General features: G+C 42.8%; 1 protein-coding gene across 1 annotated transcript; it reads left to right on the forward strand.

Annotated features, from left to right (window-relative positions):
* The first annotated feature begins 6,793 nt into the window (after window positions 1–6,793).
* metrn (meteorin, glial cell differentiation regulator) lies at window positions 6,794–12,964 on the forward strand. The gene is made up of 4 exons (XM_071542538.1): window positions 6,794–7,078; window positions 7,896–8,329; window positions 10,089–10,148; window positions 10,844–12,964. Exons 1-4 carry the CDS (start codon window positions 6,972–6,974, stop codon window positions 11,155–11,157), a joined length of 915 nt encoding a protein of 304 aa, XP_071398639.1. The 5' UTR covers window positions 6,794–6,971; the 3' UTR covers window positions 11,158–12,964.
* The last annotated feature ends 817 nt before the right edge of the window (window positions 12,965–13,781 follow it).

The following is a 13,781-nucleotide window of genomic DNA, read 5'->3' on the forward strand; positions in this document are numbered from 1 at the left end:
ATATTCATCACAAGTAGGAAAGAGAGTATCAATTTAGAAAAGTTGTGAGATACCTAAACTGTGGATCTTTACTGGATCCTCCCATGAAAAAAAAGTGATCCTCAGATTTCTCTCCTCTGCATCGCAGGCTATTTCTCATTTAAAAGTTAAATGAAAACAGGCATTAAATGATATGTTGGGCAGTTTGCTGTCAGCTGAATGGACAGAGGGGGGGATGACCAACACTCAGAAGCTGAATGTATGCAAATTCCCCTAGAGCAGACAGTTAGTAGGCAGAGAGAGGCTGCAGTGTGAGATATTGGCATTTTGAGCTCTCTGCCCACTGACAATAAAGAACATTTAGGCTTTTTTGATATTCCTCAATAGGTAAAGATAACTATGTTTTGTCAAATGTCAAAATTATTATGCATGTCTTTTTAACCCAAAGTATAATGCACAAACGACTGATTCCAAGTGAGTATACATATTGTTGAAAAAAGGATAATAAAAAAAGAGACAAAGACAAACCTAAATTGCAGGCACTGTAATTAGAGAAATCAATGTCCCCAGTTTGGGTGCACAAGATACTGAGGGCCATTTGGGACACCTGCAGCCTCTTCCCTCCATTTCTCTAATGAAAAGTCCCCAGGGCACCCAGCTGTGACCTCTGACCCCAGACACAGTAATTAGGTTATATCTGGAGCTGGTGAATGCAAAAAAAAAAAAAAAGTGTATTGTCTAAGTGTTATGGAGGGCTATGAAGGCAATTTAGAAGTTTATTTATAGAGTGCTTTTAACAAACATGTGTCTCATAAAATGCTTTACAGGAAACAAGGGACACAAAAAAAGATGAAAAAAAAGAAAAAAAGATGAAAGCGAGGATAAGACACGGGATAAATCAAGTATAACACAGACTCTAAGAATAGGACAAAACTTGTGTGTGTGTGAGAGAGGGAGAGAGAGAGAGAGAGAGAAAGAGAAAGAGAGGGTTGTTGCAAATGTGTAGGAAATTGTTGCTGAAATTGAAATTGAGCTGCTACCAATACATTTCTGGAGATTTGTGTGATTCTGACTAAATCATGAGATTATTCATCCGATCTGTTTGAATATAACAACGCATGTCAGGGTTTCTCAGCTACATATCTTCATTAAAAGTTAGGCGAGATCCCTACGGAGATGATGAAAGACCACGAGGGCCATGAGAGAGTATTGTGACAGTGGAGCTAAGTGATCTATTACAAGTTTAGAAAAGCATTAGAGAGCATTCTCAGGGTGTCTCTGCGCGTTTCCAGCTGCGTTTGCTATCAACCCTGTCTGACTCTGTTTATCTGGTATAGGGTCCTCTTGCATTCAAGAGTTTCCCACTGGGCTTTACACTAACACACACACACACACACACACACACACACACAAACACAGACTACACACACTGAGATGAGAGACACAGAGAGAAATTCACTCATACAAACAAACACACACACACAAACACGGTCCTGAGAAAGTGCAATGAGAGAGCAGGTGTCAGTTTTCACATTGGGCTCTCATAGGGGTTCAGAGGGTAAATAACAGCGTTGGCTTTTCCGGCACGTGGCGTTGGTTCTTCTCACAGGCCTCACGCAGCCTCTGGCCGCCATTCGACTCTGAGAACAGACCAGGAGCCGCTCACCTGGACGGAGAGATGGGAAAACGTCGACTGCACTGGTCTCACTGACTCATCACAACACCAAACTCCAGCGGGGTATGGGAAGGGTTCAGGTAGAGTCTGTCCTACAGCTGTATACACAATATGTCACTATATGTGACATCCTCAGCCAGCAGATCTAAATCTTTGACTGTTTTCCAGAAGAGGTGTCGTGCTTTCAACTTGTTACAAAATATGTGTAATTGTATTTTTACTAAAGTGTGAAAGATTGGGTGCACATTCATCATGCAGCCAGTGAAGCTTTATGAATCTACTAAACTGTTATTACAGTGACATAACGGTATAGTGAAAATAGTAAAGTGATAATAGCCACCACAGCCACAAAATCCACATAGCTGCAGTACATTTTATACTGTTTACCTTGTGCCTGTTGATGTTTCAGTACAAGACCTTTAATACTTTAAGAGATATCTCATGCCAAGAGAAATGTTTTGATAAAGGTCTTGAACTGAAAGTCGACAGGCTATAAAAGATACAGCAGAGGTGGATTTTCTGTGCAGGAATCTTCATTCATTTTCTATTTTAACACCATAAGTGCCATATTAAACTATCTGACTGCCTTCATCAAAGGTAGATTCACATTCTGACATTCAGGATATAAAGATTTTTCTCATCATTAACCCTTAAAAATCCAAAATTACATATGTGACACTGACAGCTCAGCCATTGTCTGTGTTTCCAATTGCTAATCTCAGACTAACCAATCAAAATATAGGACACAGCACAATCCTCTGAAAAGAAAGACATAATGTCTGCCATCCTGGAGGTAGTCTGATTATCGGGGCATCCTGACAAGCTCTCAGATCTCATTACCAGCGGATAGATGTCACCGTGCAGGAAAACAAACAGCAGCAACGTCAGATCAACTGGATTAGCACTGAGGTGCCATGGGAAGCTGCTGGAAAGCCTGGGAACAGGACATCTTAAGTTTTCAGTTCACCTCAGCGGTCCAGCCCCTCGTCTTTTAGCTGGGACAGTCAAGTTAGAGAGTACTGCTACATGAAACCTGTCTAAAGAACTCAAGGCAGTCAGCCATGGTGGTCACAGGACTTGGGACGTGCTGCATTTCAGAGATCTCAGAAAGTAGGAAATTCTTATTTGCTACCAGGAAAAATGCAATGGAACGGCCCTTCAAGTTGGAATTCAAACTAGGAAACTTGGGCAAGATTTCTCCCCGAGCCCCGAGTTTTCTGAAATGCAGGTATCTGTCATTATGTCAACATGCGGGCAAACACTGTTAAACACTACACAGCATTTAACATGTTCATAATCCTCAAAATACACTTGAGTTTGATTTTCAGCATTGCATGACCTCAAATCTACCAAAACACCTGTGTGGTAAATAGTGAAACATCTACATTTTAAATGTAAAGTTGCACTTACAGTTGCAACATGGAAAACATTCTCATCTTTGGATTCCTCACCTGGTTCAGTTCAACACTCATCAATAAAAACAAGATAACAAAAATCATCAATATCTCAAGCAAAATCTGCAGAATCACATGCCGGGACATTACATCACTGTTCAAATCACGTGCAATACACAAGACAAACCAGATCTTAGTAGACACTACTCATCCACTCAACAGCCAATATGAACTACTCCCATCAGGACGCAGGTTTCGGACCCCACTTCACAGGACAATAAGAACAAATAAAACATTCATCCCCACATCCATAGGACTAATCAACAACGGAGTCTGATCACTGTTCCCAATTGTTCCCCATTTCCAATCATGTATGTTTTGTGTCCTGTTATGACATCAATGTGATGTCCTGTTTGTCTTGTGATGATGTTTCTTTTCTTTTTTGTTTGTCGTTTGCCACCGATGATTTTACAGAACAAATTTCCTAACGGACAAATAAAGATTAATTCATTCATTCATATTCTGCATGCAACTAGCTTGTATCTTTGACATAACAAGCTGTTGCGTGTGGAACAGGATTTTATGTTCGGCAAAGATAATCTGTGTCTTCCCTGGTTTTTCCAAGCTGGACCACTGGAACGCACTGAAGTTGTAATAACGAGCTACCAGCTGGGGAATTTTTGACTTCTGACTTTGCATGGAACGCAGCATTAATCTCTAGACTCTTTCAAACATGCAATATGGAACATTGTCAAATTAACCCTTCCAGCAAGGGTAGACTTTCCTGAATTTTGACTGAAGCTCTTATTCACACATGACCCATTAAAAAGAAATGTTTGTTAACATTTATGCAAAAGAATGCATGTTTGAAAGGAGTGTCTGCCTATCTGTCTGGGAAAAAGAGAGAGAGAGCGAGAGAGAGCGAGAGAGAGCGAGAGAGTGAGAGAGAGTGAGAGAGAGAAAGAATGTCATACAGTGTCAATGTACCATAAATGTCAGTAACACTACACTGTCAGTACATCCTCTCCATGTTTGTAACACACATACACAGGAATACAGTATACCAGGTAAATACACACAGCACTAACACACACATGCAAACTCTCGTACACACACAGCAGCAGTGTTTGAAGACGCTGCGTTCGCGGCCCGGTGAGAACGCAGGAGAAACGGAGAGCTAGAGTCTACAACAGTGGGAATCTGGTTCACTGGTTAAAGTGTGAGGACGACCAAACAGAATTTCATTAGAGTCAAAGATGGCATTGTTCTAGGTGCAGAACGGAACCGGCTTGGGCTGCCGGTTCACACACTCAGGCTGACCTTGATTAGTGACTGTGGTGAATACTCTGCTGCTCTGTGCACTGAAATGATCCTTTTATGTTTCTGCAAAATATGTGCTCAGTCGTGCACACGGGTCCTGTGACTCTAATGTATTGGTACAAAACTGATCAGGCACTGCTAAGGAGTCTATAGTATGGCAACTGAAATTTTCATTGGAATTAACATCAGAGTTAGCAAAAAAAAAATGTAATGAAACAACATTTATCACACTTTTATCAAAGTTCATTGAAAGCGTTACTTCATTCATTCATTTCAAATAAGAGAATCTGTCACCGCTACATCAGTCTGCTGCAGATGCATTGCACTGTGATGATGTTACATGCATTGGATTCACTTATGCATTGATAATAATGCATGTGCAAACTCAGACAAATGCCGTTCTCACCATGTATTTTTCTAGCTCTCCATGACTTTTTTTGTGCTCAAAACATTTTGTCAGTGAATGAGAGTTGCAATGAAAGTCCTAACCTGCATCTCATCAGTTTCATCTCAATGAATGATCCTTCATCCTTGCGTACAACTCAGCACACAGTTTGTAGCAACACAAAGCATTACAGATTAAATGTGTTCCTGTCCAGATGAAACTGTAGTTCAGGTCACAAAAAGCGTGTGCTTTATTGTTTTAAAGGACACACACTGATGCGTTTGACAAAGTGTGTGCATCTGCGTGTACATGTATGTGTGTGAATGCATTGTGCACACACACGTGGATGCTAAGTCATACTGGTGATGCCCATAACTAAGTTTAGGCAGTAATGTATTCATTTTTCTTTGACTCGGTCACCCCCCGCCTCGCTCTCCTTTAAACTCTGCTGCTTTGAAATGCTCCTGGGAGAACAAAGCTCCGTCCTGCTGGAGACAATAAAGCAGCTGGATTTCTGCACATGTGCCTTTGTGTCGGTCTGAGGCCTTGTCATAACTCGATCGGCGGGCCTTGCCTGGTCTTTCATCACATACGCACGCACACACACACACACACACATGTGCAAACACGCACATGCGCACATACACACTCGCTCACACACACGTACACTGAAAGTCACTGTTACGGCTCGGGGAGATGGATGGCAGCGTCAGCACAAAAGAATATTTGATTTGGTTCTAAATACCGCAACATGAAAGAGAAGCCCAGCAGGGTAAAGGGCAACCAGTGGGGGCAAAACCTTCATCATCATCATCATACATGTTGCTTCTGAATATGGAAAAAGGGGTTAGCATGATGTCTGCGTAGATTCATTTCAGTTTAGCATCTTTGAACTATGAGGATCAGTACTTTATATGTTGCCTTTTTATCTGCATCTGGTGTGTCTTGTGTGATTCATATTTACTTCAGGTCTTAAGAAGTGCATAATATTTTTTTCATATTTTACAGACCCCTCAGATGACCTGGCCATTTTTTCAAGGATCTTATCCTATATTGGGGGGAAATGCATTCTATCAAGAAACATGTCTTCCTGTCAGAAAATGTGAAATGTTGCAGATAGAAACAGATTTAAAAAGGCTACTAATCAAAGCAATGAAAATCTTGAAATTAAAATATCATGAGACTCTGATTGTCTTATGTTTTTTTGTACTTTAACACTAGAAATGCCAGTGGATTTAGACATCTAAAAGAAAGTCCACAAGGTATCAGTTGACAACAACTATTAATGTAATTTCTAGGTAAATTGCCCATAGGCATATATGTGAGCATGAGTGTGTTTAATATAGCATGCTATACAATATAAGGTATGATGTAGTATATGATGTATATGCATATGATGATAATGAGTAATATATTATGTATATGTAGTATGTATATGATGCAGTATAGTATATAGTAATGTAGTATGGTATTCCTATGTTAAGCCCTTTGAGACATGCTTGTGATAAAGGCTTTATAAATAAACTTGACTTGACTATTTCCTTGTGTGATTTTTAAAATCTAACACCAGTTCATACAGAAAGTGGGTTTAGAAAAACTCATGGAGAGACATTTTTAAATTTTTTGATATTTCAATTCAATACTTCAATTCAAAACAGCCTCAATTCTCTGCAATTTGGCTTTTCTAGTGTTAATTCTGTCCACTAAATGTAAAGTTCAGTCCAGTAAATGTGTTTCTTTATGAAAAGTGTAGGCTGTAATACTTTCTGTAAACTCACTCAACATTTGACTAGTTAATTAGTATTTGCTATGCAGGCATGCCTAACACAATGGTGAACTGCCTATTTCTAACACCGTTTATCCTTGCATACTGTTAGACCATTCAATAGGTCAGACTTCCCTCCCCCTCTGTCGTGTGAGTGGTTTAAAGTTTCGCCCCTCGGCCTGTGATTGGTCGACGAAGTTTTTCTAAGGGGGAATAACTCCGGAGCGCTCCGTCCTTTCCGCACATCAGTCTGGATGTTTGCAGGGAGAGAAAAGTGAGTTTAGCAGTATTCTCTTATCTAATCCGTTAGGGTAAGAGGATACCAAACTATGGAGGTTATTAAAGATAGAATAGCATTTGTTTTATAGAGGACTTTCACTTGCAGAGCGTTAGGAGACCGCATCTTTGGAATACATTTTTCTCCCACGTTTTTTGCTTCATCCACTGTCGAAAATGCCTGGTTTGGGGGTTTGGATTTACAACATTTGGATGTTACTTTTTGCCATTTTTGACATGGCTCACTCAAACTATTCGGAGGACCAGTGCAGCTGGAGAGGCAGGCAAGTACATTTTATTTACTTGATTTTATTTTTGCATATGGCATAATGTGGAAAAAAAAGAGATGCAAAAATGCTCCATCTGCCACACATCTGCGATGCTGCGGATGCCTCTTGTGTTTTAGCGTGCAGTTGGCTGATGGTAAAGGACAATGCTTATTTGTATGAAACAAGTTGAGACTTGTCATTAGGGCGCAATTAAAATGTTTCTAGTGCTCTGCTGCGATTGCGCCTCGGGGCTTTCTGCAGGAGGCATGGAGGGTCCAGACAGACAGCAGACTCACTGATAAATGAGGAGAAAACGCATATTGGCATATTGTGGATGTGGTTGCTTAAGCATTGACTTTATCTAGCTATAACTGTATTTAACTGTATTGTTGAAATTACCACAGTGGACTTATTAAAGTGTTTTAGTAGGCTATATGACATAATCCCTATGGATGCTGTGAGGGAATCCTGGCTGCACACAGCTGCCAGTAGGCGGCGCCTTCTCTTTCTGAGCATATGTAAATTCCCTGCAGCCTGATTTTAGATGTAGTTTTTCAAATAGTCATCTTGGGTTTCTAGACATTTAGAAATCTTTGATGTAAGCTGCCTGTTTTCTACATTTAAAACCAACCCAAACGACACATCCTGCAATGACCAGTGCAGTTGGTTCAGAAAAGTGTCACCAACTCCCACTGATGGTATAGCTGTGACTCTGATTTCCAGACTTGGAGGCCAAAGATGTGGGGGGAAAAACTTTATTAAAACCTTTATTTAACCATGTCCTCCTCTCTCCTTCCCTCTCTCCTCCTCCTCCTTCTTTCCCCTCATACAGTGGTTTGTCCCAGCAGCAGGGCAGCGTGGAGCAGATCTCCCTCCACTGCTCCGAGGGCACCCTGGACTGGCTGTATCCCAAGGGTGCCCTGCGCCTCACCCTGTCGCCCCGCCTGCCCTCAGCGGCGGTGGGGCCCGGCGGCAGCAGCTCAGGCCTCATCACGGCCTGCGTCAAGCCCTCGGAGCAGTTCCACGGAGCCCAGCTGTACCTGGAGAGAGACGGGGTGCTGGAGCTCCTGGTGGGGGACCGGCTAGAGACTTCCCCCCCGCCGAGGGTCCGCTGCTTCAGCCGGCTGCCCGGGGAGAGGGTGGCCCTGTTCCTGCAGGCTACGCCCCACCAGGACATCAGCCGCCGGATCGCCTCCTTCCGCTACGAGCTGAGAGGGGACTGGACCGCCCGGCTGTCACTCGACTCCAACCCCATCAGCAGTGAAGGTGAGTCAGTGGAGCCATTAGTCAGCCATGTTGGTTTGAGCCTCGGGGCCTTCAGGGGCCATTTGTGGCCAAGTATGATGAGATGAGATTACTTTCATTTTTCATTTTAATTCAGCGTGTAACAAAGATGGAAAGCACAGAGGAGGTTCTGAGAAACTTGAATCTTCACAAAAGTAACTCAATTCTCAGTTCACTCATTTACTTCAATGGAACAATGACGAATATTATGTGAAAACCTTGTAACTCCGATTGTGGGGATTTTCATGTTTTCGCTTAAATTGAAGGATTACATGCTTCTCTATTAGTTGAGTAAATTCTCTGACCTATTGGGCTTATGAGACCCTTTCAAAACCCATTGGAAACAGTCAAAAATGCATTGCCACCAAGCTAAGAACAAGACTGGTTTTCTTAGTTTCCTGACAATGAGACATTTCAGAGATTCAAGGTTTTCACCCGACAGTCTCAATATTATATTATATTCCATAAAATCCCCTCTGAGGATGATTCCTAATTCCAAACAGGCTTCTGTGGGGGGGTTCGGACTTTCCACGGCCCATGCAGAGTGTAGGAGTGAGGAAGTGGCCAAACTTTCCCCGGAGGCGTGCAGAAAGCGTCCGCTGGTTTAGATTTGAAGGAGAGGGAGAGAGGGAGTGGGGAGGAGGGGGACAAAAGCCCAGTATGTGGGGCCTTCTCCAGAGTCCAGAGCCCTTTCAATGGCTGCCGCATGAGTATTCTGGGATTACTGCCGTCGCCTAGGCGACAGGGAGGCCTCTGCCCAGCTGAGATGCTCCCCTCTTTTGTTGAGCTGCCCCTCTGTGGGGAGACTTGTCTGTAGGAGTACACCCCCCACCCCTGCATCTCTCTCTCTCACACACACACACACACACACTGATTAGGCTTGGGGGGAGGATTGCTATGGACTAGAGAGGAAGGAATCTCATTTATCAGGAGGTTTTCACCAAGGAGGAGAATGTGTGGGGTGGGCAAGGGGCCTCCGCACAACCACAAGGAGAGCAGAACTTTAAAAAATGCCAGGATGCTTTTTTTTCCCCCTTTCCCCACCAGTTTAGTCAATGCAGACAGCCAGGGCTTTGGTGGTTTGGTTTCACTCTTTTCTTGTGGCCATCTGCAGATCCTTTTATGAGTCTCAGGAAGGGTTCACTAAATTTTCTTTCCTCCACAAGGATTTTTGTTTGAAATGATAAAAAAAAGCTGTAAATGAGGTTGACAGGCCCCCAATAGGAAGGAAGTACCTTCTGAGAAAGTGGAAGTGGAATTTTGTTCCTTTTTAAAATCTTTGAAGTCCTCCTCCTCCCCCGCTCCTCGGCCCCTGTCTAGCGGGCTTTGATGAGGTGTGACTGGTGACACCCTGGCAGGCTTTAGGGGGGAAGTTTCATTTGGCCTTTAAATCGTCTGGGACGGAGGAGCCTCACACCTTAAAGCTCCACTGGTCCTCCTCTCCCAACCGTAAAAGTAGCAGCTGTCTGTTAGAACGCAGCGGTTGGTCTCTCCCTTGCTGCATGTCTTTGCACAGCGCTTTAGGCCTGGATATTCACATCTCACGTCCTCTGTGCATTCGATCGTAAGCTTGTGTCCTGTAGCTTTTATCCGGAAATAAGGCCTTTTATTTCCAAGGGCTCAATGTATTAGCATATAGGTGTCTTCTAACAGAGTTTAGAGTGTTATGTAAGGTCACCAACTGACTCCCTCTCTCTTTTCTCTCTCTTTATCCTCTCCTTCCCCTTCCTTGTCTCTCCAGATGCCTGCAGACCCTGCAACAACACAGAGATTCTCATGGCTGTCTGTACCAGTGATTTTGGTAAGTTACCTTTTAGAGCCCTTCAATGTCCCGCGTATATAACCCTAAAAAACACATCATACCAGGAATTAAATGTTATTGTCACACAGAATTCCCCCCCAATTCAGCCAGGATTAACATATTTTACCAGACCACCAAATGGCAACAAGTCCTTGCAGCAAAAGCCATAGCAAGTAATGATGTCAGGATCTACAAATCGGTTGTGTCGAATCGACTTAAAGGCAGAGCACCCCAGTACCTCCAAATCCTCTCCCCTCAAAACTGCAAAGGTTAAAGGTGAAACAGCAGTACCCTGCCCCCCCACACACACTCTTACTAACGCCTCCCGAAGGCGCTGCAGTGGACTAATCCTAACATCTCCCCCCTAGAGAAGGAGCAGTGGACTAATCTGCATGCCTCTGATTGAGCTGTAATGGGACCAAGTGGCTCAACTGGCAACAAAAGTTAGAAGGATTAGTGAACAGCCTCGGTTTTCCATACTGCTTTTACCATCAGTTGGTAGCCTCTAGAGAACCACAGCTCTAGCTAGATTATGACTTCAGTTATTGCTGCCATACCATTCAGTTCCAGCCGATGGTTAGAAACTCACATTTTTATGTACTGATAAAAAAGACAAGATTTGGAGGTCCTCATTGTAAAACAACTATGTGAACAAACAGAGTAGAATTTAACCAGACTGTGTCTTTTCTCCACAGTCGTGCGTGGAAACATTCGGGCAGTAGAGGAAGACGAGAACTTAAGGGCAGCGGTGATCAAGGTCAGCGCCACCCGGGTGTTTCGTCAGAAGTACGCCCTGTTCACCGGGAACAGCCGGCTGACCAGCCAGGGTGAGATCAGAACTCTGTTGCAGTGCGGCGTCAGACCCGGGCCAGGCAGCTTCCTGTTCACAGGCAGGGTCCACTTCGGGGAGGCCTGGCTGGGCTGCGCCCCCCGATACAAGGACTTCCAACGGGCCTACATCATGGCCAAAGAGGCCCAGCAGATACCCTGCGAACTGGCTGTAGATTGAGTCGAAAAACTTTCCAGTAACTTTCTACAATAGAAAATCGACGCTGTACTGAAAGCCAAGCCAAACTCAGGCCCGTTCCACACCCTTCCTGGGCTGCCAAATGTCCCAGAGAAGGAAGGTTTAGGAAGAGGCCTTGGTGTGCAGCTGTTGGCACCAATGGATACAGTCTTCCCAAAGGACTGAGGAGCGAACCTGGCTCTTTTTTGCGACACCATTCCCAGTGCAATATGCAGTCACCTGGTCTGAAAGACCCAATGGAGTTGTGACATGAGGGACACGGCTGAAGTGGAGATTATAAGCATTTGGCATTCAACAGGTTTTCCATACTGATGCCATTTTGCTGGTTCAGAACAATTTTTTTAAAAGCTTTCCATTCAAGGCAAATTAATTCAAGCCATTCATTCAGGGCTATTGGGTGATATATTTGTGAAACTCAGGAAAATGTTTGAAAAGTTCTGTTGAGACATTATTGTCACTTAGTTGATATCCAAGTGTTCAACCTCAAGGCACGTGTTATTATGGTCCAAGGCGTCAAAATGGCCACCCTTTTCTACAGTGTTTTTTGTTAAGAAAATATTTGGCCTTGCTTTTTTTAGCAGTCAAACAGCAAGAGGAAATTAAGTTCAGTGTCATGTTTTGGTAGCTATTCCTTTACAGGGGCCATCCTCAGTGTTGCTATTTTTAGGAGATTACGGAAGGTCCCGATAAAAAAAAATTTAGAAAAAAAATATTTGCACTGACAAGGGAAAGGGAATGATCTGGAAGGTGTGATGCTGCAAGCACTGAAAACCAAATGAAAAGCAACTATATGTAGCATAGCGGAGCGATTGAGAACTTAATATATGTACAGATAATGTGAGCACATAGTAACGCTAAGCTAAGGCTTCCTGAGCAGGTTTCACGGCTCAAACTAGTGCTGAAAGCACTTTCACATTCTAGCCAACTCTGAGATTTTGTTTCTAAAAGTAGACACAGGGCAACACTGCTTTTCACAACCCTGTATAAACAAGATGTTTGTGATGTATAAACCACTGTTCACAACAAGTCACCATGTGTAAGATATCACACGTTTGCTCTGTTTCATTTCAGTAGCCATGCTATATTTCTGCAAAATGTTTATTGATTGGACTGCCTTTGACTTTAAAGATGATTATTTTTGAAAATGGCTTTGAGTTCTACTGCTGCAGTGTTGCCAAAGCAGTTACAAGTCTTTCAGTGCTGTCTGCGAAGAATTACCAATTCTGTTTCAAGAAACACATAACAAGAAAATAACAAAATCAAGGAGCTATTTCATGTGTGATGTCAAACAAGATTGATAATTGTATTTCACCTGTACATAATCAGTAACGCTCATAAACCTGGTGACAACAGCCATTCTTAACAGAAGTCCAGTGGTATCGTGCTATGTGTTGGTGGTAGTAAGGATGGAGGAACATACGGCAAAAAAGTCACATTTGTCCAACCTATGATACAATATGAATTAGGATGAATGAATTGTTGCATTAAAATCCTCAAGTGAACAAGTGATTACACTGGACAAGGCTAGCTCAAGAGAAACACAAAATATGCATTTAGTGTAGAAATTCTGTTCAGTGAAGTGATTTCATATCTGATGTGCACTATATCAACAAGTGAAGAGGTTCATACCAAATTACCATGATGTGCTGGAGCGGTATGTTTCAAGTGCTGTACACTGCCATTTTTGCTGTTTGTTTTTTTTCAATGTGAATTTATGTTAATACCAATGTGAATGTAAATATGTAAATAAGAAATTCTAGAAACAATACCATCAAAAAAAACCTATGGAGAGAAAAAAAACATTGTCTCAGTATTGTGGAATGTTTTTATGTTTGTCTGTGTTATTAAAACATAAGAAAATGATCCTGATGTTTATGGAGTTATTTGTTTTCTTCTGAAAGGCTTTCTCATAAACACTTAATTAGAGACAATGTTAATGCTTCACATGATCACTAATTAATCGGCACTCTAATCCTCTCTCAGCACTGTTTAATCTACAGTATGTGGGTCTATAGGTTTCTACCATTCTAAACTTTTCTCAGACATAAGTCACTTGAAGTGCCCATGAATCAGATCCCTGAAGGCTCAAAACAAACGGCGTGCCTGAAAGAGCGAGCGGCCTAAAAGGCGGAGAGATTTAGAGGAGTGTTCAGGACCCTGAGGGCTTCGGAGAGGGAAGGCGGCAGAAAACAACGGTTGGAATTCTGTTGTCCTCGGCCTCCCATTTTCAGGATTCAGGAAGCAATAAATTGCCATTAAGGGAGCGGCATGGCAGACTCGGCTGAGCGGAGGTGCCACACAGTCGCTCACTCCATCCTGACCACGCGTAGGCCAGCAGACCTGTACACAAGGCCAAAAATAAACCAAATCTCTTTTCCATTCAGCCATAATTCAGCCTAGAGCAAATGTTTGTCTCCAATCTCACCGAGACTTGGATCTTATTCTTTACACCGATACTGAACCTGTTTGCAGTCATACAGCCTGTTGTGACTAGGGAGGAGTGTTATGACTGAACCCGTGGATAATATATTTCTGCTGCTCTAACCGATGAGGAGCTGCATGGTAATAACAATACAGAAACACCCATGTCACTGAACCACTATGAT

The sequence above is a fragment of the Centroberyx affinis genome, unplaced genomic scaffold (assembly GCF_046629955.1).
Source record: "Centroberyx affinis isolate AG114_WGS23_722 - 3 ecotype Tasmania unplaced genomic scaffold, CSIRO-AGI_Caff_v1 ptg000229l_1, whole genome shotgun sequence".
Classification (NCBI taxonomy): Eukaryota; Metazoa; Chordata; class Actinopteri; order Beryciformes; family Berycidae; genus Centroberyx; species Centroberyx affinis.

Coding starts and splice junctions, on each gene's coding strand:
- metrn (XM_071542538.1), top strand. CDS start 6,972: ATGCCTGGTTTGGGGGTTTGGATTTACAACATTTGGATGTTACTTTTT. Junction 7,079..7,895: donor CAGTGCAGCTGGAGAGGCAG/GCAAGTACATTT, acceptor CCCCTCATACAG/TGGTTTGTCCCAGCAGCAGG. Junction 8,330..10,088: donor CAACCCCATCAGCAGTGAAG/GTGAGTCAGTGG, acceptor TTGTCTCTCCAG/ATGCCTGCAGACCCTGCAAC.